This window comes from Micromesistius poutassou (genome assembly GCF_964030765.1).
Source record: "Micromesistius poutassou genome assembly, chromosome: 23".
Classification (NCBI taxonomy): Eukaryota; Metazoa; Chordata; class Actinopteri; order Gadiformes; family Gadidae; genus Micromesistius; species Micromesistius poutassou.
In genome coordinates this window covers 2,247,170-2,273,992 of record NC_140293.1, presented here as the reverse complement: position 1 = coordinate 2,273,992, position 26,823 = coordinate 2,247,170, and the positions used below count along the sequence as shown (strand labels likewise).

Below are 26,823 nucleotides of genomic sequence, written 5' to 3'. Positions count from 1 at the left end.
TCTCTCTCTCTCTCTCTCTCTCTCTCTCTCTCTCTCTCGCGGCCATCTTGATTCTAAAAGTGAGTGATGGAACTGAAAGGCAAAGTGATGCAACCTAATCCGGAAATTGGCCGCCCCCGGACAGAAGGGCAATGACCCACCCTCCTCCCCCTCTCTGAGAAGATATCTTCCAGGATTTTTTGTGGCATTCTATGTTGGGAATGTGGCGTCCCCCAATAGTGGAAAGTAAAAACAAGTAAATACAGGTCTTTTAAAAAGGACCTAGAAGGTCTTGGCCACCTCGTGCAGCTCTCTTCTCAGTTAGCCAGCTTTTTTACAGCAGGCCTGCACGGCCACCCAGGCTGCTAAAGCAGAGCGATCCCAGGCATTGGAGAGTGCAGCAATACAGAGCGCAAAAGTGACCGCCCTCTTTTTTAACAGCTCTGGTTCCGGAAATAAATTTCCCATGCATTCACACCGTCCACTTTTCGTAAAATCCTTTTTTTACGAGTTTTGAGGAAGAAAGAAATGGAAGAAAAGGCAAAGGTACAAGACTGTGTACGTTATTTTTGTGAACGAGTGATCTCATCCCATGAACCATTGCGAACCTTTTCGCAAAGGTCCCAACCCAATAGTTTAGCGCATTTCTTACATCTCATAAGCTTTGTCATTATTATATTGTTCATATTGTTAATAGAAGTTGTGTCATATATTCTATGTGTGTGTGTTAGTGTGTATGTGTGTGTGTATGTTAGTGTTATTATAGTTATTATATTGTTATAGCGTATAGCGTTGTCATCGACATTTTTACTACATGTGAATTCAGTCTCTGATTCCTGTTATGTTATTCATTCAACATTATGTATTCCTTTGCTTTTATACTACCCAAATTACTAAAAAGCACTGCTGGTGCCATATCATATATTTGTACTTCTATTTTTATCAAATGTTCTAACATATTCAACCGTTACAGCTCATTTCCTCTGCAGCTCTAACCACAACTCTAACTTTCCATTAGCCTAATATAAATCATGGTTGCTGTGGTAAGCGCCAGTCATTCACTTTCGCGGGTGCAGTAAACATTTCCTGGAAATGGCGTGCTCCACCAATCAGAGACGTCGTGTCACACTTATGGGTAGGGTAGTGGTTTCAATGGCATCGCAAATAAAACGTGTTTTTCTAAAAGACGAGCTCTTGCCCCGATTAATGTGTGGCTTCTACAGGAGTAAAAACCATCGATTCACGATATAACGGCACGTGGTACATATCGTTTGGATGGTTACGACATTAAGGCTTTTAATCAAAATCTCGATGGGGAAAATGAATGGGATTTTTACTTCCAGAACCACTGCTCTCTGACGTCCCCCTAAACGAATGATGGATTAGGTTAGGTCTGATCGGTGGTACTGACTGGTAGATTCATCTATCCAACATACATCTGGCAGGACACTCCCACTTGAGATGTCAGTAAGTCAAAGGCCAGGCAGATTTTGAAATAAATAATAACATTGGGGCCCTTTAAATTACAACCTGTTCATATATTGGCGATTTTAAGTGTTTTATGCAATTAAAATGATCCTACATGAACCCCTCTAAGCTGTGGCTTAGTTAGTAGTATAACTTTTATAACCCTTTTTTATCATAACTTGAATATTATAAAATATACATAATATACAATACTCCACTATACTGAAATATGACATTTTGACATTTTGCAGATGTAATATATTCACAATGCATCTCCCTTATCACCTGAAATGTTACACTAAATCCAAGTGTTATTTTAATTTGTATATTCAGTATGTTAGTATCCTGTATGACTCTGCCCGCCCTGCTGGTCTTCTGTGGCATTGAATGATTTTGTTTGCATTTGCCATGTGCTTTTTGTTTTTGTCCTGAACCCCGCAGCGGGGTTGCTCGTTATCCTGATTGAGTTTTCCCTGTCCCTTGTTTTCTGCCTGTCAATTTTGTTCTGTCTGTTTCTGCTCTGCCAGAAGACTTTGGATTCTCTGTCTTGTGATTTTCTGTTTTGAATTTTTTTTTCTTTTTGTGTTGGAACTTTGCCTTGATCTTTTGTGCGTTACATTTTTGACTCCTTTGACTTTTGACCAGTCTGCACTTTGTTTTTAAGTCCTGAAGAAAAGGAATAAACATTTTTTTTTCCAATTATATCCGGTCTGCACCTGGGTCCTTTTCTGCAATCCCTAACACAGTATGTACGAGTGCAGTGCCGGCTCATCTCTGTCTGTCTGTCTGTCTGTCTGTCTATCCATGCTGCACTACGCTGATCAGGCTTGAAATACTTACCATTAACAGCAGATGGCAGCCGTGCATCAGCAACAATAAGCATCAGCTAGACGAAGAATCAGGCTGGTTGGTCTGCCTGGAAAGAAATGTGAAAAAAGTGTTTTGTTTTTTTCCAGGCCTATTATCCACGGCAGGTGAAGCCCTTATTTTCTCATTTTAATTTGGGAATCCATTATTCCCGATGCTTTAAGTAAGCCAATGAGAAGAGACAGAGAGAGGGGGAGGGGCTTGGGGTAGTGGCAGCATCTGCGCTACGCGATGGATTACGTTGACGTCGCGGATTAAAATGAGGAGTATATCACCACATCACCGCCCGCGCCACGTGCGACGCGCGAAGAACACCCTTCGCTATCCGAATTGGTTAACAAACGCGTCCCCGGTTCGTCCGATTCTGTTGATGTTATTGTAGCCCGATATCGTTGTTGTTTTTTCTTCGAGGTTAACCTGGAGGTGTACACCGCGCCATGACAACACAGTGACCGACACCCCCCCCCCCCCGGATCCTCTCAAAGGTTGGTGCTATTATCGAATATGTACGTGCCAATGCTCTTCATTGACCGGGAAACACCGGGTAAAGCCTCGACGAGTGGGCTGGTGGGACTTCTTGGTATGTTGGACCACCCCATTTCAATAGTGAACCCCTGTAAGTCGAGACCCCCCAATGTCTCGGAGCATTGGACGGTATCACCGATACCAGCAGGTGCTATTAGGGTGTCTCTCTCTCTCTCTCTTTAAACTGACAGGACCGCAACCTGCCTCATTGGTTATGACCGACGCCACCCAAACCGTAATCCACTGCAATAAAATGATTTAAAAGATAGTGCGTTGGTGTACTTTCACAGCCCCATGTTTAACCCACAGCCACGCGTGTGTTGCAGTGGGGTATAAAGGGTAGGCCGCCTCCATCAAGGCCTATAAATGCGACATCAGTTTATTATGGGTTGAGATTCAACATGGCATCTGTGGTGGAGAGCACATGGCTGGCATGGAGTTGTGTCAATAGCTGCAGACGTGTTGCTTGTTTTGCATGCTGCAGTCTAGACATGCTGCTTGTTTTGCATGCTGCAGTCTAGACATGCTGCTTGTTTTACTGCATAATCATGGTTCACCACCACTGTTAAATTCATTAGGATCTCTTTTTATTTCGACTGTCCACTACTGATTCATGTTTTGAAACCTTGGCTTGATCAATGCAATTCCAAGACTGGCCATAACATTTCCCCCATTATGATGATTATGATTATAATAATATTAGCATTTTAAAATATGAATATTAATACTTTTTTGAAAATCACTTTTTAAACATACTTCTTGTTTTGCATGATCAAATAAAAAGTAGATTTAATATAGTCAGACATACAGGCCTAGATATAAAATAATGTGTTCTAAATGGTGTCCATCCAACTCTTATTTATTCTCACTCTGGCCTTTATGAATAACTAATCTTTACAATAAATTGACAGGTCTGATTTGACAGGTTCCCATATAAAACAAACATAGACACACAAATTCCATTATCCTTCTGCTTGATTCGATCAGTTGAAGAAGTTAGTTCAAATCAAGGGGCCTTCCGTGGTAACACCACTTCTCTGGGTATTCTTCCATTACGCTTCCATGCTTCAGGTCCCATGCTTGTTCCCATGATTCTTCCCAAGATGAATGTGCCAAATTCATCTCAAAACACAGTATAATAAAGCCCATAACAAGGGCAGGTTTTTTTGGATTCCTATTGGGTTACCGTTATCCAAATGAAGCTAATCACAAACCGCCGACACCTTTCTCTAGGCTAAAGATATGGGGGAGTGTGATACCTGGGCAAGATGGACCACGACTTGTTCCGAGGGGGATTCATTAAATCAACTTAAAGTGTGTCGTGGCAATTCCCCTTTAACAGAGATTGCGTCTAGGCCAGATGAGATTCCCACTGCAATAAAGCACACAATACATTGGAAAGCAAATGTCCTAAGTTTGAATGCATGCATACATTAGACTCCTCTCTAGCAGAGTGAGTCCTGATTACAAGTTGACATGGTTTCTTATACAGTTTCAGACCCTCCCCACACAAAAGGTTCATGAAATAGGAAATGAGCAAATTCTTCTCTTTACGGCCCTTCTGTCCAAACACAGAGGAATATATAGATTGGGGTTCCCGACAAACAAATGCAAATTCCAGATGCTTATCTTTGTGGCGTTATCACCTAAAGACAAGGGTCACTAGACAGCTGGGAGGCAAATGGGCAGGACAATTAGGGTTGAAACTGAGGACACTACATGTTATACAAGAACAGACAAACTTATCAACCAACAATTCAAATAAGAGGATTTTTCCATCACAAGTGGGGTCAGAAACAGGGATCTGTTGTTGGGCTGTGAGACAAAATAAAGGGCATTTGATCTTAATACCAATCCCTCAGTTGATCAATTCCTGAAGAACATAAGGTGGTTACTAGAGACATGAGGTGGATGAGAACAGGGTGAAGGCATACGCACAATAGTTTGACTAACTCAGTTGTAGTGGAGGGCTGAGAGACCGGTGTCTGGCACGGAGGAGGATATAATGAATTAAAAGTGGGTCAGAGAACGGATCCTGCAGGGAGGGGGAAAACGGCGTGAGGCAAAACCATATCAAACGGTCTAATTAATCCAATCCTGAACACCAGATATACAGTAATGTGGTGCTCTAATTGTGTCCATCCAACTCTTATTTATTCTCACTCTGGCCTTTTATGAATAACTAACAATAAATGACCACATATTTCCATATCAAACTGAAACATAAACACACAAACCAGTTATGCCTCTGCTTGATTAGATCAGTTCTTTCCACACCAAGGTTATTGTCATGATGAATGTCACCTTTACACAAGTCAACACCGCCCTGACGTGTCAGCGAGTGAACTGTTGACAGGTGGGAGGGACAAAGTAGCCAGCGTTCAACAACACATCCTCCTTACCGGCTTGTGGTTGGTCTTTAATGTGATGACATACGGCAAATAATGGCAAAGACGATGGCACACTGGCTGATTAGGTCTAGGAGCTCCTGGTGACTCAAGGGGCAGCAGGGTTGTGGATGAGTTGTCGCCCACTCTGGGCTCTGACAGGGGAGCATTGCACCGCGAAAAACAGTCACGCCTTTAGCAATATGTGTAAGATCAATAAAGCCAGTAGAAGCATTGTTACCAAGCATGTTTTTGATTTGGGATTTTTAATTCCTCTCCCAGGTAGTCTGTATGTTCGTGAGATGCGAGTTAGAAGATGCAATTTTACAGTTCATCACCTGTTCATTTTAATTTCCTATTCCAGGACATCGGGTGGGGGTGGGGTGGGGTTATTGCGCAATACAACTGTTTGTCTTTCCCTATATCGTCCAAGCTTGTGATATGCCTTGTATCATTTGAAGGACCTTGTTCAGGTTCACAGAATGCTGACACACACCCCTCACACACTTATTGTATGTCGTACGTCCTTGCACTTAAGAACAGTACTTAGTATTAAGAATTGTTAGTGCTCGGCACTCGGTTATATGAACATCCTTACTTTACCGACAGCGATATGCTGTTTCTTTCTTCTGACAAATGTACTTATTGTAAATTACTTTGGATAAAATCTTCTGCTAAATGCAAATGTAAACGCTTTGAACCCCGTTCTGTGAATTCCAACTTGAACCTGTATTGTAACTTTGTTATCGTAATATCAAAATATGAATACATGTTTGCTTACCATTTGTGGTAACATTTGAAGGAAGACTTTTTAGAAGTCTTTTCTTTGGGCAGTTGGGTTATTAATCCACTTTACCGTGATTAAACTTGTTTGAAATGAATTCAATAAATTCTGGAATTAAATGAATCCATATTTTGAGAACGAGAATCTTCATGAGTTATTTTGGTGGTCTTTAGCTAGCATCAAAGCGTAGTTCAGGTACCTACAGTTTACATTTGATCTTTGATTGTGCTCACTCAAACAACTTTTAATATAGAGATGAGTCTGTGGTTGTGGGCATGTTCAAATAGTTTGATAATTATGGAAAAAAAACATACATGCCCAGGGCATTCTTAAGGCTTGTTTGTCACAATGAATAATTCAGTTTATTTTGTTAGTAAACACACACAAGTTCTCAGTGTAGAGTGAGCTCACATTATTTGAAAATGTCTATAGACACATTATATATATTATGTGCAAACAACTCAACGCGCTCATTAGTTCTCCCCAACTGCTAAAAACCACAATGAGTTACCTACAGTGGGAAAACCATGTATGTTCAACCCATTAAAATGGACCTCTAGTTTGTTTGTTGCTGCCTCCGTGAAAGTGGCCTCTTTCCAACTTCTCTTGTGAAACGCATGTAAACCCCGACGGACGAGCAAGGGTTATGGTTGAGTCCCAACAGATGAGCTACTGCCAAACTGAAGGGATATTTTGGAACCCATGTTGGATTGTTGTAGCCAATAATCTCTTTTTATATCCCATAATCCCAAGCATGCCACAGTGACACCCATCAGTAGCTGTATTTGTGGGAGGTTATATTCTATATGATATTATTATTTAGTAGCTTACATGTTTATGCTTTTATCCAAATTGCTGTGATTCCTATTTGAAAGATCAGGTAGGGGTGAGGGGTGCTCATCTTGTTCCAGGATGCCTAGTAGAGTAAATATGTCTACTTTAATTGTCAATTAATCTATCTTTGGTTAATGGCGTTAATAATGAAATACTGTTAAGCATTAACTCCCTGATCTCTAGCCCCTGGGCCCTGGAAACCGTGTGTGTGTGGGTGGGTGGGTGTGTGGGGGGTGTGGTCTATTCATAGCCAATGTGGGAGTCGGCTGTCCGTGAACTGGTATACTATCAGGGTCAATGGAGTTGGGATTCAGTGTGTGTGTGTGTGTGTGTCTGTGGACTGCATGGATTGACCTAGTACGGATAGTTGTGTCAATAGCATCCAGTAAAAGGATTACTTTTTTCCACAGGCCATCATCAAGTCACCGAGGTGCGTTTACTCCTGCAGAGAGTGTGTGAGTCATTTCCGGGACGGATGATTAATAATGGAGTGGTACTTGGGTGTCCGGGTGGCGTGAGGACAGCTGTGTGTTGTGTGGCGAGGCAGGCCGGTGAGGTGGACGTTGTGTTTGTGGTGTGAGAATGTGTTTTGTATAGGTTATAATAGGCCTGGGCAGTAAAACAATATCGTATTGTGATAGACTTTTGATCAATATCAATATAAAACATGTTCAATGTACTGTATATCGATAAGAGACTCGACCACCGAATCTAGCAGCTGGGTTTTTTACACAAACACGGTTCCACACTTATTTACAATATTTGAGTGTGTTTTTTTTCATTGTTGTATCGACATTGGAGTGTTTATCAATGAAGAACAGTGGAAGGTCATATTAAGTGTTAAACAGAAGTGTTTAAATCCAGCATGGTAATTCCAAGTCTTTTTAGGTCATTAAAATGATCAAGTTGATATGATGAATGATAGTTATCGATATCGATCAATATGATCAAGTTATATCGTGATATTTCTTTCAGCCATATCGCCCAGGCCTAGGTTATAATGCCTCACTATTGGGCTTCTTTCAGATTGGTTAAGGGCGGGTTGAGGTCTGGGTGTATTCAGTGCCAGTGGGCTGTGGACTGCCTGTGTGTACATTGTACAATGACCCAGTACACACAATCGCTGCCAAAAAAAAGGCAAAAGCTTGCTCGGTCGTTCCTCTGTTTTCATGAAACGTGTCACCTCTCCTCGTACATTGTAGAAACTTAATCAAGTGAATGTTGAGAACACGGTCCATTATAGTACGCGTACAATGGCTAAAAAAAATTACATTTCTATATAATGCACCTTTCATTTATTTTCATAAATGCATACACTTTTAGGACGTTTGTCCATTTTTCCCATAATAATTTTTGTTGTATTTTATGCCTAGAGTCCTTAAAATAAACAAATAAGGTATTGTTTTTGGCTCATTTAATCTAGAGGTCCCGGTGATCACTTCAATACAGTCCTCTCTGTAGGAAGTCTCCCAACGCTTACAGCGATCAGGCTGGCCCTAGACCTGGGGTCTATTCCGGGCCCCCCCCCCCCCCCCCGCCATGTGACCCCCCCCCCATGTGACTCGAACCTACATCCAAGGCTTAGATGTAAGGAAGCCGGCACACTGGGAGGCCAAGGTGGGGTCTCCCTCCAAGCCCGTGGAGGAATGTGTTTTTCCCACAATGTACACCGTGTCACGGTATAGCCCAGAGCTAGCGGTAGCGTGCTTCAGCCTGGGAGCACCAGATCAGAGCAGCGTAGGGTCCCCGACGCTGGGAGACTCAGGGGGGGGGGCCCCCTACGCTTGGAGCGGGTTTGGAGACACTGACTTTGGGTTTGTCTTTCCTCTCGCAGCTCCTCTCCAGAACCTTCTAGGACGGAATGAAGGGCCAGGCCGACGCACCGCGGGACCGGTGAGTTGTTGTTGTTGTTGTTGTTGTTGTCGTCGTCACGATGACGCGTCTAACCACTACTCTCGACCATAGTTTCTACCGACACATTGTGGTCGAAACTGTCCATAGATGGGTTTTTTTTTTGTGGGTCCTTGCAGAAACGACTTGCCATCTCAGATGGCACTTCCTGATTATTTAGTCTGCTTCCTTGCTTATCAGAGCAAATATCTGTCACCGTTTCTGTTATCAGGTCATGTTGACCATTCAGACTTAAACAGAAACCACTGAAAAGTGCATAACAACAACACGGTTACTAATTTCAACTCTTTGAATGCGTGCGGTTTTCCGATCTATAGCGGCTAGTACCTGTAACCATGGAACCCAATGACCTCAGTAGCTGGACTCCACACTGAACTGCAGTGAAATGAGACGCGTGTCATTCAGTGGGGTTGGGGATGCCTACCACTAGACCAGCCGGCCTCCTGTAGAGTGTGACACTCCTCCTCCTCCTCTTCCTCAGCGGTGGCCTAGTGGGCATCCTCTTCTTCATCCTGGGCTTGGGAACGCTGCTGCCATGGAACTTCTTCATGACCGCCTCCATGGTAAGAAGCACCCAGTCACACTACCTCCACCACCTCCTCCTCCACCTCCTATTACACCTCCACCTCCTATTACACCACCTCCACCTCCTATTACACCACCTCCTCCACCTCCTATTACACCACCTCCTCCACCTCCTATTACACCTCCTCCACCTCCTATTACACCACCTCCTCCACCTCCTATTACACCTCCTCCACCTCCTATTACACCTCCTCCACCTCCTATTACACCTCTTCCACCACCACCTCCTCCTCCTCCACCTCCTATTACACCTCCTCCTCCAGCTCCTCCTCCAGCTCAGCTAATCTACCCATCATACATGTGGGCGGGGGGACACACCCACTTGTGATGTCACTAGATGGTAGAAGGGCCCCCAGGTACCACAAGGTAGTGATACACACACACACAAACATGCACGTCGCCCCAAGGAGGTGAGTGACGCAGTGAAACACAAACGAGTCAATAGTGTGCATTGTACTGCAGTAAGCACACACGTTGACGGTCTGCTGCTGCTGCTGCATAAAGCATCAGTGTGTGTGTGTGTGTGTGTGGGGTGTGGGGGGGGAAGCGTGTTCATTGTGACCAAGTCTGAACAAGTTCCTCCTTTCCTAGCTATGTGAGCTATGTTTTGCACCCTTCTACCTTACCTAACCCCCTCCCTCTCTCCCCCCCCCCCCCCCCCCCCCCTCCCCTCCCAGTATTTCCAGGGCCGTCTGAACACGACGGAGTGGAGCGACGGGCAGGTGGTGGTCCGCAAGGACTACTACTTCAACAACTGGATGACGCTGCTCTCCCAGCTGCCCCTGCTGCTGTTCACCCTGCTCAACTCCTTCCTCTACCAGAGGTACGCACCAGACACCCACCACCACCCAACCCCCCCTCCCCCCCCTGTACTCGTGGGGTGTTGGGTCTGTGACCTGATGAGAAGACCCCCCGCATGTCACAGTGAGCCAGCCACCACTAACGGCGCGTTTCCACCATACAGCGGTGCGGTACGGGTTAGGTGCAGTGCGACGGCTTGCGTTTTCACCGCCGAAAGTGGCCGGGGTCCTGACTTTTTTTAGCCGTGCCTATCTCCCAGTACTCCTCCGTTGGGGTGCCAAGCGGTCTGAAAGGGTGCCAACAAGGTCGGGCTACACACACGCGTCCAGAATCGTCACTTCCGTGCGACGGGGGGGGGGGGGGGATAATAACAAGCAAACGCAGTACCCGCGAGGTATTTCTGGACAACGGCAAAAGCTTCGTTTATTGAAGGAAAATGTCGTGCAAAAAGTTTGCCGTCCTTCTTGGACGTCCTACATTGTAGCTCTTTGTTCATTGTGTCGTGTTCTTCTTTTTGATTGGATTTAATAGCAGGCTACACTGTGTCGGGCTGCTGTGAGGTCAAGATGCTTACGTAGCATCTTGACCTGCCCTAGCGTAAGGGTACGGTCGGCGGTGGAAACGCCAGCCGTAACTGAGCCGCACCTAACTGTACTACAGCTAACGCACCTAACCATTCAGGACCTAACCGCACCGCTCGGTGGAAACGCACCATAAGGGGTGGGGGGGTCGAGAGCACTCGTGAGAGTCACAAACGACCTCCTGATGTCATCCGATGCTGGCTCCCCCTCCCTCCTCGTCCTTCTGGACCTGATCTGCTGCATTTGACACAGTCTACCATGATGACATTCTACTAAACCAGCTCCACCTCACCACTGGACTCACTGACATTGCCCTCAGTCATACCTCACAAACCAGACAGAATACATCTCCCTGGGTCACTCCAAATCAAACCGGCACACAGTCACTTGCGGTGTCCCCCAGGGGTCAGTCCTTGGCCCCATCCTCTTCATCTTCTACCTTATCCCCCTTGGTCAGGTCATCAGCCGCCATGGTTTTTCATTCCACTGCTACGCCGACGACACACAGCTCTATGTCAATGCCACAGCTGCAACCCTACCCTCATCATCACCGTCATCCCCGTCAAAACTCACCACGTGTCTGGAGGAGATAAAGGTATGGATGAAGCACAACTTCCTCCAACTCAACGGCTCCAAAACCGAAGCCATCCTAGTCGGCACCCCCCACCAGACCAAATCATCATCCATAACCAGCATCACCTTTTCTGGCTCCGATATCCCTCTCTCATCCTCAGTCACAAATCTTGGTGTGAAAATTGACCCCCAACTCACCTCTGAATCAAACACCACATGTCAAACACCTCCGCAAGACCACCTTCTATCACCTCCGCAACATTTCCAAACTCCGCCCCATTCTCTCCCTCTCAGAGTCCGATAAACTGGTCCATGCATTTACCTCCTCCAGACTGGACTACTGCAATGCACTTCTCATCGGGATCCCTAACAAGAGCCTGCAGAGGCTCCGATACATCCAAAATACATCTGCAGCTAGGATCCTGATGCGCAAACATGAGCACATTACCCCCATCCTCCACTCACTCCACTGGCTTCCCGTTTCCACCAGGATTGAGGATAAGGTTTCCCTCCGCGCACACCAATGTATCTATGGACATGCCCCCCCCCCCCCCCCCCCCACCTCAAACTCAAAGAACTTCTCAACCCACACAAAAAAACACAACACACTCTCTCCGCTCCGCTCACTCAAACCTCCTCCACATACCCAGACCAAATCTCCGGACCATGGGAGACGGGGCCATCTGTGCTGCTTCCCCACGCCTGTGGAATGCCCTCCCGGACACCACAATCCACTGCCTGTTTTAAAAAAAGATCTTACTGCTTATCTTAGTTATTTCTCTTACCCCAAAATGAGATTTTTTTTATCCATTGTAGACATGGAGGGACCCCGCCACCTGTTGCGTGAGGGAACCCCGCGAACAGCTGCATCTCGCGGGCAGTGTTTACTAGCTAGACTTAAATTCTTCTCTTCTCTGCGCAGAGGACCGCCATCATAATGCCTAGTGCTAGGAACTCTGGATCCGTTGTTATTGACACTTTGTTGCTGAGTGTTGCTGAGTGTATCGGTCGGGTCACGCGCAATGCGTGACCTGAACAATACAAAGTAAAGGTTCTAGAGCATCGCACCAACTTTGATACAAAGTTTCAGACAAAGTCTGATTTCGTGGTTCTGTGATCGAATTAGTGTGACATGTTAAATCGTGGAGGATTATCAGAATTGAACCAGCCATAAATGAAGTTCTCTCTCCGAAAGGATATTACGTGTTCATGGGCTGTCTATATAACTATGTATTAATAAAGTCCCGTGCGCTCTCCTAAAGGACACTGCGTGTTGTCTATAACCATGTACTGATGAAGTCCCGTGCGCTCTTCACCAGGATATCGGAGGCGGTGCGCATCGCCGGCAGCTTTGTGGTCATCCTCTTCTTCTTCATCTTCACAGCCGTCCTGGTCAAGGTGGACATGGGGATGGACCGATTTTTCTCCATCACCATGGCCACCATATGGTTCATCAACTGTAAGCCACGTCCCGTAATAGCTTTAATAGCTCACAGTGTTTTGAAGACTTTTGCGGAAGTGATCAAGCCCTGATCGGTGGATCAACATGCATGTCTTTAGGATGCATGTTGCAAGAGGATCATCTTTACTCATCCCAGACAGGAAAACAGTCCTCACACTTTACAGAAATCTCTTGACGTTAAGTCTACGTAAAACATAATAAGAGGGAATGAAAAAAAAAAAACCCTCTTTATATGGAATCCTGCACCTTTTAACCAATAGTTGACTTGGCTGATTGGAAGTCTGAGCTGCGAGAGTTATCCTAAGCTAAGGTTAACCATGTCTCCTCCACCTCCACTTCCGCCACCACCTCCCCCGTCGCCATCTCTCCCCCCCCCAGCGTTCGGTGCGGTGGTGCAGGGCAGTCTGTTCGGCCTGGTGGGCCAGCTGCCCGCCAAGTACAGCGGCTTCTTCATGAGCGGCCAGGGGCTCGCCGGAACCTTCGCCGCCCTCGCCATGATCTTCGCCATCGCAAGTAAGGGACACGCACACGCACAAACACAACGCGCACACAACGCAAAACACTCAAACACAAACACACACATTGAAGTGTTTGTGTAGTGGCTTTGTTTGTATAAGAAGTGTTTACAAAGGTTTTTAACATGCAAAACAAAAACACCATGTTGTTTACTGGCATTTGTATTTGTGCTCTGTTAAATAAATACATTTAAGGCTTTGTCCTGAGTGACTAGGTGGAAGATATATCAATGCCAATATCAATTGCGATAAAACATGAGACTGAAAGAGACTACCACCAGTAGTAATGAACACACCCACATATCATCATCCCCCTCATCCGCGTAACTGACGTGTGTGTGTGTGTGTGTGTGTGTGTGTGTGTGTGTGTGTGTGTGTGTGTGTGTGTGTGTGTGTGTGTGTGTGTGTGTGTGTGTGTGTGTGTGTGTGTGTGTGTGTGTGTGTGTGTGTGTGTGTGTAGCTTCTGGCCAGCGGTTGTTTTTCAACTCTAAGCTTAGTTTATGAAGATCCTAATATTTACCAAGCGCTCATGTTCAGTCAATGTTGATTTTGAAAGTCTTAAGTGGGGGGGTGCTTCAGGCAGTAGAAGAATACTCTTTTAACACACTGACTATATTCAAATTTATTTATCAGGAATAACCCCTTGAGATGAACCCATCTCGTTTTCAAGGGGTCCTTAACAACAAAGTGCAATAATGACATTATAACATATGAACTGATATCGTAATGATAATTATCCAATGACTGTTGAAAAAAGTAAAAGTATGTGGTGATATAAATGTCGGCCATATCGTCCAGCCCTAGTCCAGACCAATGACCCCATTTTACTTAAAGCCTATGACACACAGATGTAGGCACACAACGGCACAAACTAAAAAAAAAACGACTGAAAAAACACCCGGTTGCCTAGCCACAAGCTCCATTTGGATGGATGCCTTTGAGCAGCGAGGAGGAAGTGGACCACACACCCATTCTGGAGCCAAAAGGGGCATGGGAATCCTGACCGCTGTCCCGCGGTTTCCCTGGTAACGTGAGTGTGTTTCCCAGGTGACGCAGACCCCGAGACGGCGGCGCTGGGCTACTTCATCACGCCCTGCATCGGGACGCTGGTCACCCTCTTCAGCTACGTGCTCCTGCCTCGTCTGGTCAGTGGCACTACACCTCCCAGAATGCTTTGCTCCCTCACCCGACAGCCTTGGTGCCGTGGTTCCAAAACAAAAAGATTAAAGCCGAGTGATAAGATAAGAGTAGTATAGTGGATTACCTTGAACAAATGCGCGGCACTTTATGGCAATGTCAATGTCATAAAAAGTGTTATATTGTCGTAATTAAGTCACAATTACAACTGATATATTTTTGAATTTGCATGGTATTTATTCAGGACTGGATGAGCAGTGTTGGGAACGTTACTTAAAAAAAATTATTAGTTATAGTTACTCACTACTTGTTCCAAAAAGTAAGTGAGTTAGTAACTGAATTACTTTATAATAAAAGTAACTAGTTACCAGGGAAAGTAACTATTTACGTTACTGTAAAAAAAAGTTGTCAAAGAATTTGGATTTTTCTGAGCAGTTTTCACAAGTCAGTTGAAATGAGTAGAACAGACAGGTACGTACTTGTTGTGAGATGCTTCATTAAATTAGAGTTGCTTACAACGGATGTCGACAAAGTCTTTGTCGACAAAGTCTTTGCTAGTGTTTGTTATTCCAAACACTGTAGTTGAGTGCCCTGCAACACATGACAAAGAAAACAATGACGATGTGATCATTAGAAACACAAAAGAAAACCGTAGTGATCATTAAAAGGGTGTGTGTGTGTGTCATGGCAGGCGTTTGCCCAGCACTATCTGAACAGAAGTGGACGTTACGAGACGGACACCACCCATGAACTACTTACAGGTAAAAATGGCTCCTTTTTCCAATGAGACTACTTTTTGTTTTTTGTATATCAGTTTATTTTGCTAAATTCTGTTTTTTGGGTTGGAGAGCCCACATCCCCAATGTCGTGTGTGTGTGTGTGTGTGTGTGTGTGTGTGTGTGTGTGTGTGTGTGTGTGTGTGTGTGTGTGTGTGTGTGTGTGTGTGTGTGTGTGTGTGTGTGTGTGTGTGTGTGTGTGTGTGTGTGTGAGAGAGATTATGAAAAGTCAATGGGATGAGCCAATCAATGGTCTAAAAACCATTTGACTTTCTTTCATAACGACTTTTCCAAACGTTTGGGGCCGGGACAGGGGGGGGGCCGAGAGTCAAACGGGCTCTGGAGTTTGGGGAGATTATCCTGTTAGCTGGTGTTTACTCAGACTCACTCGATTACGTGGCGGCCCAGACACAGCCCTCCTCTGTGCGCGGCCCCGACATGTAGAAGTGGCTCAGTGGCGCGGCGACAGACACAGCTCTGTGTGCGGCGCACGCCTGCGCTGACTCACTTCCTGTTGTCTTGGTTCTTGTTCCTCCTTTCTGCTTGAAAACGCTTGCGATGCGCTGGAACGGCCGGCGTGTTGGTCCTTCCTCTGCAAAGGGGGTCAGAGTTGAGAGAGAGAGAGAGTTCTCCTCTCGGCGCCCACCAGTGCAACGTCACTTTGAGGCAGTTTTCTGTAGAGTTTGTTTCTTTTCATTAATACACAGGATCAGATGTTATAATCCATTGGGCCAAAATCAAAGGAAAACACACATTCAGAAGACCCTGCCCAAACCAACCTTATAAGCACGCTGGCCACTAAGCTACCAACCAAGGGTGAAAAACACGAGACAAATGGCCCAACTAACAGCAGCAATTCATTGGGGCTATCAAGTGGGTGCCCTCTTTCACCGATGTTTCGTTAAGTTAGGCCCACCTCCTGAGGGCTTAACAATGAAACCAGCGTCCTGGAGTCACCCCCCTCTATGCTGCCACATTGGCATATATATATAGAGATAGATAGATAGATAGAGATATCATCAGACATGAACAGAATCGATATCTTTATACATAGATTTATCCATCTATCTATACCTAATATAATTCTAATAGATATATTTAATTAATTAATTAATTAATCAAATGTTGTCACTGTGTGCAGAGAGCAGTTTGACGGAGAAAAGCAAGCTGAACGCCAACGGCGGCGTGCAGGCGAACGGTGACGCGGCAGAGGACCCGGGCGTCTCCATGGAGACCGACGCGGTCCTGGTCGTGGAGCCCACCACCAAGCAGGCCACCGTGTCCCTGGACGGGGGCCAGGCCGACCGCAAGAAGGCCTCCGTCATGGAGGTCTTCAAAAAGGTGAGCCCGGGTCGTTCTTCCTTCACGTTTTCGGGCCTGGGCAGTAAAACGATAAATGATCGTATCGTGATGGACTTTTGATCAATATCAATATAAAACGTGTTCAATGTATATATCGATAAGAGACTGGACCACCGAATCTTGCAGCTGGGTTTGTTACACAAGCACGGTTCTACTGTGCTTATTTACAATGTTTGAGTGTTTTTCATTGTTGTATCGACATTGGAGTATTTATTAGGGATGCACCGAAATTTCGGCCACTGAAAATTTTCGGCCGAAAATGGCCCAAAAGCGCATTTTCGGCTTTCGGCTGAAACACTTTTATCACCGAAACAACACGGCCGAAACAGGAAATTGTGATGACGCAAACAAAAACCGCGGCCAGCACACGCTTGTCTGGATAAGCGCCTCTGCGCCAACAGAACCAGCTACAACCTTGTTTTCATCCAAACGAGCCGTCTTTAGCGACGGCTCGCTATGAGACAGCTTCTATGAGGCTAGCTTCTATGGGCTATCATCCGAGCTTAGGGACCGTCTGCAAAGTGCAAAACGGAAAACGGTGTTGTTTTTTCAGTGCTAAATAAATATTTTTATACTTTTAATAATTGTAATTGATTTATTCTTTGAATTGCAATGCCTTGATTTTAGTGAGGTTAGTACACAGTCATAGCTATAAATGCAATGGTAGGCCTACTAATAATTGGCATAATAATTTATTTCGGTGTTTCGGTTTTCGGCCTTGGTTTCCTCATTTTCGGTTTTCGGTTTCGGCCAAGAATTTTCATTTTGGTGCATCCCTAGTATTTATCAATGATGTTAAGTGTTAAACAGAAGTGTTTAAATCCATCATGGTAATTCCTAGTCTTTTTAGGTCATTACAATTATCAATAGTTATCGATATCGGTCAATATTATCAAGTTATATCGTGATATGTCTTTCAGCCATATCGCCCAGGCCTAAGTCGATAAATTAGATTCAGGAGTTGGAAAGAGAGGGAGAGGGTGGACAAGACATCACGATTTTTCAACTAAACTAGTCTCTCCACAATTGAGAAGTGTTGCATTTTTTGTACCTGGTGTTGAAGGGGCAGATGGATTCCCTAATCCAATCAGGGAGGAGGTTCCCTGATGTCAATCAACTCAAAACTGACAGCGCAACTCACCCTACTAATTGCTAATTGCTGATGGATGTCTAGGCCATTAGAGCAGAAATCGACAGTCCCGGAGGAAACTGTAATTATTAAAGTGGCTTAACATCTGGGCTGCGTTTAATTGAATTATGAAATGTGTTTTCAAGAGGGTGTCCTCTTGTGAACTTCTAAACTGTGATTGACAAATGAATGAGGAAGTCGGACTGGAAGTTCCTGTTTCCCTCCTGGTCTCTGAAGAGATTGTCCGTGCTGCATGGGTTTAATGTTTCCATACCACACGCACATTTTTCAGATGATCTCGGCATGTGTGGCCCCAGAAGGTTCTAAACCCTCTTACACTGGAACGATTAATGCCTTGCTCTATGAGTTACAACTACTACTTAAACTACTACAAAGGATCTCTGTCTACGGTTTCTAAGGGTTCATTGTAGGCTCACATCAATGCGTTGCTTGTGTTACGGGCCCCAGAGCTAGTACAACAGAAACAAACGATTTAGGTTAAATGCCTTTTTAGTTCCTGGAATAACACAGATGAGAGGTTGAAGGAATTAAGACACAAAGCATACTTTTCTCTTCCCAGTATTCCTTTGGGGGTTGGACTATCTTAGGAAGTAGAGAAAGTGGGAAAAAAGCAAAGAGTCAATCATCATTGTAACAAATGATCTATATTAACGGCTACAGTTAACGCTATTAATAACTTCAGTTATGGCTTCGTAATCATTTACAGTTCTAGGTATAAAGCTCCTTTTACATTAAACGCGATTGTTCGTTGCACATTCTATTCCAACGGTAATAAACTAAATACAAATCATGGTGCCGCATGGAAATGTTTACGTTCAACGTGATTTCTGCTTTGCTTAATGTCAGTTTCACCAATCACAATCCGGTGTCTTTCTCATAGCCTAAGTTGTAGGACGTGGAAGAGGTCACCTGGTTCTCCACACCTCTTACTGCCTCTGTAGTGGTGAACTACAGAGACCCGTCATTATCTCCATCTGTTGGTACCATTTAGTCTCCATGGCAGTCGGCCCTACAAGCCAAGGTCAATTAGCTAAATGTTAACTATTAACGCGCCAAGATAGGTTGCTTTTAATGACATGACGCTGTGCAGTGGAATCTCAACCGTTTTGCAATAGATGCTTTTAGTTATCAAGTGGGGAAATAACCGGGGACAAAAACGGACGTGTCCAGACCTGAGCATGGATGCATTGAAGAACGCTCGCCGTCTCGCCCTCATCCCCCTCGCCCTCCTGCTGCTCACCTCACTATGTTACACTTGGATAGAAAGTGACATGCCATAATGAGGGAGGCCTCTACTACAGGGGCTCTCTGGGTGAAAGGTCGGTGCCTAAGCCCGTCCTCACTAGGTTTTATTATTAGTAATCCCATATGTGTTTTTCCCCGGCGCCATTAGTATGGGAAAATGATATTCAAGTGGGTTTTGATACAATTGATGTTTGCGCTAGTTTATTAACTATAATTTGATCTAAAGTGACTTTCTATCTTATTTTAATAGCTGTTGTTCCCTCGTGTGTGTGTGTGTGTGTGTGTGTGTGTGTGTGTGTGTGTGTGTGTGTGTGTGTGTGTGTGTGTGTGTGTGTGTGTGTGTGTGTGTGTGTGTGTGTGTGTGTGTGTGTGTGTGTGTGTGTGTGTGTGTGTGCGCGCAGATCTGGGTGATGGCGTTCTGCGTGACGTTTGTCTTCACCGTGACGCTGTCCGTCTTCCCCGCGGTCGCCGCTGACGTCAGGACGTACTCCACCACGGGGACCTGGGGTGAGGAGCCTGCACACACACACCGCTCCACACACACACACACCGCTGTGTACACACACACACACACACCGCTCTACACACACACACACACACACACACACACACACACACACACACACACACACACACACACACACACACACACACCCTTATCTATACACACACCTCTAAACACACACACACCTCTACACGGTTTTTTTTTTTAATGGGACGCCAAAACAAAACGGCAAACCCACAACATACCTGTGGCTTCTCGCACCTGGAACCAGAAACGGTCGCCACGGTGACGCCACGTTGACCTCTGAACCACGGGGGGAGGCCCATCACCCTGCTGCCCCTCAGCAGGACGAGGACTGTCTGACCCCTGACCCCCGCGGGGCTCCCAGCTGACCCCCCCTCTCTCTCCTCCTCTCTCCTCTCTGCTTGTTTCCAGAGCGCTTCTTCCTGTCGGTGTGCTGCTTCCTGGTGTTCAACGTCAGCGACTGGCTGGGCCGCACCGTCACCACGTGGGTGCACTGGGTGAGTCCTTACCGGCGGCTGGTTAACAGGGGTTCATCTGTGTGTCTGTTCCCGGGGGATCACCTCAGACACCTTTTTTTTTTTCAACACACAAAGGGATTCCTTAGTCCAAAGACAAAACGTGCATTGATTTTTCTGAATCACGAATCACAGAATCACAATCACAGAATCTGAATCACAGAAATTTGCGTGAATTTGCGTGAATTGATTTTCTTTTGACTTCATTTCCTTGTCCTAGTCCTAGCTGTGCCCAGAGGGCCGCAGTAGCGAGGTGGCGGTCGGGCGGCCGTGGCTTTGTGTTCTCAAGAGAGAGGCGTGGCCGTGGGCAGGCATGTGAACTTGGCAGCCGGGGTCGGTTATGCGTGTGTGACGGGTTCTTCCGGCTTCTCCCGGGGCTCCTAGAACAACGGAGGACGGGTATGGCGGTGCTTTGGCACGGCAGCAGCGGTAGTAGGCGTGGCGGAGGACGTAAAGTCCTTTTAGAATGTGCAGATTGCGGATAGTCTTTGCCGGCTCCTTTTGCAGAATCCTCTATTGTGCGAGGTTCAAAGTTCCTTCTTGCAGAATGTCCTTTTGTGCGTGGTTCACAGTGAGTTATTGTCGGGCGTAAATTGGGGATAATGAAGCTGTCATCCCCTCCATTGGGTTTGGTGAATGGTGAGGCTGGGATAAGTGTTATCTATTATTAGTGTTTCTTTAGTTTTCCTGCCATTGAAGTTGAGGTGGCGACACTCAACACCGCTGGGGTGCAGTGCGCCACGCCGGTCCAAAAACAGAACGGTTCTCCGCACAGTTTGTGCTGTCACAGCAGATCATGCGCTACGCCGCAGTGCATGCTGGGAGCAGCGACTCAAAGCCCGGCCACAGAATGTCAGTCTCTTGCCACGCGGATGGCGGTCGATATCGGTTAGGAGCGGCTGGTTCCGCCGAGTTTCAAAAACCATATTCTCAGTTAAAATAACGTGTTGTGTGTTTTATGTGTGTGTCTGTTTGTAGTCCTCAGAAATTAATAAATGAATGTCATTTATCATTTTATGAAAAAATAATAATAAGCAGTCCGTATAAATGGTAAATGGAATGCATTTATGTAGCTCTTTTATCCAAAGCGCTTTACGATATCGCCCAACATTCACCCATTCATGCACACATTCACACACCGACGGCGGAGTCAGCCATGCAGGGCGACAGCCAGCATGGGCTGTGATTGGTCCTCTAATAAAATAATTTCCGGAATCACTTTTTCCCGGTTTGACTTTGCACCTTATTTACTTACTACCTACTACTTACTACTTTACCTGTACATTGTTTACCTTGCACATTAACGACCAATAAAACACCAAATAAGATTTGAAAAGCTTTGGAGGTTTATTTACAACACTATTTACATGGTTTGTAGTCAGCATATAAGATCGATCGGGCGGCGAATTGCATTGCGTATCCGACATCCCCAACGGAGAACTGCGAATGCTTGAGGGGATCGGATTACGGATATGGCAGTGGCGATTTCTCTAAGACTGCAAGGGAAGCTGCGTCTATCTCGAAGACGAGCTGAAACACGTCTATCTCGAAGACGAGCTGAAACACGTCCATCTCGAAGACGAGTTTGTTCAGAATCAGCCGCTTATCGCAGGTCAACTGACTCGATTTCCTTCGCATACACTCCCGTAGCGTCACAGTGCATTTGCCTGTTGAAGCTCAGGGTCCGTCCACTTCAATGGGGTTGCATAGAACAGCTTTTTTTAGTGCGTCGAAAGTCGACGGTGTCGTGGCAATTCCCTTTAACAGAGATTGAGTCTAGGCCAGATGAGATTATAGAAGAAATTTACCTCTACATCTCATGGTAATATACAATTATTATATAATTATAATTATTATAGCCGTTTAAGCAGCCTAGCTCTGCTGGCCATTGAGAGGACACTGGTCAAGTCACTGGAGAAGACAGCTAGTTTGGTATGACGTAAATGTGCTAGCCGCTATGTAAACGGCACTCGACCGGAAATGGAAAACTGGCGGGCCACTATGAATCATGGGAAATAGAACGGTGGCGGATTAAGGTGGATACTTTGGCCTTAACTCAAGTACATGTCATCGTCTCCCCCCCCCCCCCCCAGCCGCGTAAGGACTCGGTGGTCTTCCCGGTGCTGGTGTGCTGCAGGGTGGTCTTTGTGCCGCTCATCATGCTGTGCAACGTTCAGAGCCGCTGGTTGCTGCCCATCTACTTCCCCCACGACGCGGCCTTCGCCGTCATCATGTCGCTGTTCGCCTTCTCCAGCGGGTACTTTGTGTGCCTCTCCATGACCTACGCACCGCAGTGAGTACACACGCACGCACAGACACACACACACGCACAGGCGCATGCACAGACACACACACACGCACAGACACACACGCAGAGAATCACAGACACAGGCACACGCACAGACACAGACGGTACACACAGACAAGCAGACACACCGAGACACACACACACACACATACACAGAGACACAGACACACACACAAACATGCACAGACAGAGACACAAACATGCACAGACACACAGACACAAACATGCACACACACAGAGTTCACCTAGACACTGCATAGCCATCCAGTCCGCCCCGCCCACTATTGTATGTTGTTCGTCCTGGCACTTAATGTACGCACTTAATGTAGGTTGTATTTATTCATAGTACTTAATTGTGTAGCATCTGCAGTAGCTAGCTATCACTGCTGTATACGGGAAATGGGTTAGCCTAGTGATTGTTAGTGCTTGGTCTTGGTTCTATGAACATCTTACTGTACGACAGCGATACCCGTTGTTTCACTTCTCATGACAAATGTACTTGTAAGTCGCTTTGGATAAAAGCGTCTGCTAAATGCAGTCAATGTAAATGTAAAAATGTAAACACACAGAACACATGCACAGACAGACAGAGACACAAACACACACAATCATGCACAGACACAAATCTCAAATCTCATCTCTTTCGTTACCACTGGCATAAACACACTGGCTCACGGTTCTGTCTGTATGTCTGACTCTATCTCTCTATCTCTCTCGCTCTCTATATCTATCTCTCTCTATATCTCTCTATCTGTCCATCTCTCTCTCTGTCTCTCTACCTCTCTGTCTCTCTACCTCTCTCTGTCTCTCTCTGTCTCTCTACCTCTCTCTGTCTGTCTCTCTACCTCTCTCTGTCTGTCTCTCTACCTCTCTGTCTGTCTCTCTACCTCTCTGTCTGTCTCTCTACCTCTCTGTCTGTCTCTCTCTCTACCTCTCTCTGCCTCTCTACCTCTCTCTCTCTCTCTCTCTCTCTCTCTACCGCTCTCTCTCTGTCTGTCTGTCTCTCTCTACCGCTCTCTCTCTGTCTGTCTGTCTCTCTCTACCGCTCTCTCTCTGTCTGTCTCTAGGATGGTGGCAGCGAAGGATGCAGAGACGGCCGGGGCCCTCATGACCTTCTTCCTGGCCCTGGGGCTCTCGTGCGGAGCCGCCCTGTCCTTCGGCCTGAGAGCCCTGGTCTAACACACACACACACACACACACACACACACACACACACACACACACACACACACACACACACACACACACACACACACACACACACACACACACACACACACACACACACACACACACACACACACACACACGTACACACGTGTGCCTGTGGTTTTTAGGGATTTTGGATTTATCAAATGAACTGAATGAAATGTCATCTAAATGAAATGTAGTCTCATTGTTAAAGCTGTGTTTATCTAGAACCCCCAGTGAGGAAGAGTGCTGCTACTTGAGTCAGAGCCAACCTTGATCACCGTGATGAGATAAAGTAGAAACTGTTGATGTCAACAGAAAATAGGAATAGTCTACCCATCTGGTTTCCAGGGCGACCACTGCATCTTTCCCTCTTTTTAGTTTAGTTTGTTTTCCGGTTTTGTAGCAAAGTGCTTTTTTTTTTTTTTAAGTTGTCTTCGAACTCTAATGTATTTAATTTTTTATGCTTTTTTTTTGTTGCCCCAAACAAAAAGTATTTCTAATTGGAGCTCCTTCCTACCAGTTTTCTTTTTGTTATTGTGAAATAGGATCGTCTTCTATTTCCTCTGGCACAATGTTGTAACTTTGAGTCAGTTATTGTTGCATACTTTCCAATGTATTTATTGCCTTCTTTTCCGCTTGTTAAATTGAAGAATGCGTATTTGGCCCGTTTCCCCTGGCCTTGAGAAAATAGTGGCCAAATTCGATACACACACTCGATGAATTTTGATCGATTAATTTTATGTATGAGTATGTAATGCCCTCTAGTGGCCAAGACTGGAAGCGCACCTTGAAACAGCGCTAGGCTACCCACTTTCTTTTTTTACTGACAGATCCCAAATAAGGGTCCAACCCACTAACTAAACTAACAAATTGTTACTGATAGCTACCGATAGCAATGATTAGCAGCAGAGCTCTAACCCTTTCTTTTAACATGACAGCCATGTTTTAAAGTGGCAAAACAAACCAAACCGCCAGAGGATTGTCAAATATATCCTTTGATACTTGGTTTTCTCTCGGTTCTACAGGAACGTACTAAAAGTGTTATTATATTGTTCAAATGAAATTGTTTCCTAGGCCTTTTCTGGGAATGGCCGTGCACCCAATAGACCGCATGCGTTGAGGTAAGGGATATAGGAACAAATGGATGAATGCTGATATGAACCAACATGTGAACAACAGTGAACCAGACCCGTGTCTCAAGAGAACACAACGGTCACTCCAACAACCCACCTGGCTGTGCCAGTGAACCTCAATAAGGCCTTAAATCGTTTTAAGACCGAATTACCGCCGGAGCCCTCCTCTGTCACGCTGGGAACACGCCGACGACTGACAGGAAAACAGTTTGTTTTTTTAATTTTTACTATTTTGTTTATGTACGCGAACACAACATTGTTCAAAAATGTTAGCCGTGTTTTAGTTACTGAATGCGTGGGTTGGCCTTAATGTTGTGATGAAACAAAATGTTGTGTCCTCAGTTACAATGTACTAATTTTTAAGGGGAAGGCGACTAGCGAGGGCCTTGTTCTCCTCGCCGCCGTCGGGGGCCTCTAGTGCCAAGGGGCCGAGCGTTTAGAGACAAGACGGCCGCCGTGGGGACACAAGGCCAACGCTACGTCGTCCTGACAACGTCCTCCTCAAAAGGAAGGCGACCTCATCATCTCGTTACAGTGAAGGGAAATGTGTCATATAATGCGTTTACGAATTGAGGCATTAAAGTCGATCTTGTTTTCTACACACGCTGGCGTCGATGTGATTCATTGAAGAGTTTTGGTTTGGAACGTGAAGATATTGCGTTGCGTAACATAAGCTGGTTTAGACACGGAGGCCAAGCCCTTACCGTGGCTGTCAAGCCACACCTCTCCTGTCTCACTCTGCCAAACGACTCACTATTTTGTACTATTGCCGGTATGTAATATGTCTTCGGTGTGCGGTGGGGGGGCCCCTTACCGGCCCTTCAGAAAATGGATGCCCAGCAAATCTCCAACGTTGGCAGAAACGTTGGCCGGCCTTTTCTGCAAACGTTGGCCTCATCTAAATCTAACAAGACTAAAGTCACTTTGGATAAGTAAATGTGATGCTAAACAATTAACTAAAAGTAAAGAAGAAACTAAAAGGTGCTTATCAAGCACTGATGGACCTAATGGCCTCCTTATCAGCTGTATCAAACCCAACTCACAGGGTATACTTTGTAATATGCATACTTAACTTATCAGTTGGAAACCCCGGTAAAGAAAGTCTAGTCTTTTGAATGTAGTGGAATGAACGTTGCCTACACAATTACTTCTAATAAATCTAATACATATACTGTATTTAAAAAATATTACTTGGCATTGTGTAGCATCTTATCCTAGCTATCTTTGTTGTGTATAGGGAATGGGTTAACCTAATGAGGCCCAGTCCCGTTTCTCTCCCCTTAACAAGAACACTTGCTTTGAGTGCCCTTAGCTGCAAGTCAGCTCCTGAGCTGGCTAGTATTCAAGGGTTGATGTTAAGGGAAAATAGGCACTCCCCCTTGCTCCCTTAAGTATCGGGACACCCTACCCCTTCGCGGGAACGCGCAAAATCTAGGGTTAGGGCTCAAATCTAGGGGAAGGGGGAGAATTGGGACAGGACCTAATTGTATGTGCTTTACACTTAGTTCTATGAACCTCCTTAATGTACAGACAGATAATGTTAGTATAGATAGTGATACTGTTTCTTTCTTCTAACAAATGTACTTGTGTATTGTAAGTCGCTTTAGATAAAAGCTTATGCTAAATGCCCTAAATGTAAATTTGATGTATATTACTCGGGTCAGAATCCAAGTCGGTGGTCAAACGTGTCTGTAGAGGTTCTGTTTATTTGTAAGTTAAGAAGGTTAGGATAGTGGGCCGTCTAAGGATAGTGTGCCGTCTAAGGTGAAAGCCATCTTAATCCCATCAGACGTATAAACTAATCTCCCCAGTCCATCTGACTTTAGATCACAGCACCCAAACAGTTTGTATCTTTGAACGGGCACCTGTTTCACTACCAGGGTGATAATGACATCACAAGTGGGCGGTTGTATAGATGGATAGATACAGATAGACATATATAGATAGATGTATACGGTAGCTATTTATTAATATCAATATCGATATCTATGTCTCTATACCTATATCTATATAATTAGATAATTATAGAGAGATAGCTCTAGATCTCTATCCCTCTCTGTAGATATACGTAGATAGAGATCTAGATATATATATAGATCTATATGGATGGATGGATCAACCCAATGGACTGTCCCAATTGGTAGGGCTGATCTACCCATTATAGATCTGGGCAGACTCCCTCTTGTGACGTCACTAATGGGTT

General features: G+C 45.3%; 1 protein-coding gene across 4 annotated transcripts; it reads left to right on the top strand.

The window, feature by feature from the left end:
- The first annotated feature begins 2,585 nt into the window (after nt 1–2,585).
- Nucleotides 2,586–25,221, top strand: LOC311368590 (equilibrative nucleoside transporter 2-like). 4 transcript variants are annotated; one of them, XM_084487392.1, is made up of 13 exons: nt 2,586–2,798; nt 8,678–8,736; nt 9,236–9,317; nt 10,017–10,162; nt 12,614–12,753; nt 13,135–13,269; nt 14,319–14,416; nt 15,100–15,169; nt 16,326–16,525; nt 19,343–19,448; nt 19,882–19,967; nt 22,079–22,278; nt 23,361–25,221. In XM_084487392.1, the coding sequence occupies exons 2-13, from the start codon at nt 8,705–8,707 to the stop codon at nt 23,470–23,472; spliced, it is 1,407 nt and encodes a 468-aa protein (XP_084343518.1). In that variant the 5' UTR covers nt 2,586–2,798; nt 8,678–8,704; the 3' UTR covers nt 23,473–25,221. The 4 variants fall into 4 exon arrangements, with proteins under 4 accessions (XP_084343518.1, XP_084343516.1, XP_084343517.1 ...); XM_084487390.1 differs by lacking the exon at nt 2,586–2,798 and adding an exon at nt 7,147–7,273; XM_084487391.1 differs by lacking the exon at nt 2,586–2,798 and adding an exon at nt 7,154–7,298.
- The last annotated feature ends 1,602 nt before the right edge of the window (nt 25,222–26,823 follow it).

Coding starts and splice junctions, on each gene's coding strand:
- LOC311368590 (XM_084487392.1), top strand. CDS start 8,705: ATGAAGGGCCAGGCCGACGCACCGCGGGACCG. Junction 10,163..12,613: donor AACTCCTTCCTCTACCAGAG/GTACGCACCAGA, acceptor GCTCTTCACCAG/GATATCGGAGGCGGTGCGCA. Junction 13,270..14,318: donor CATGATCTTCGCCATCGCAA/GTAAGGGACACG, acceptor TGTGTTTCCCAG/GTGACGCAGACCCCGAGACG.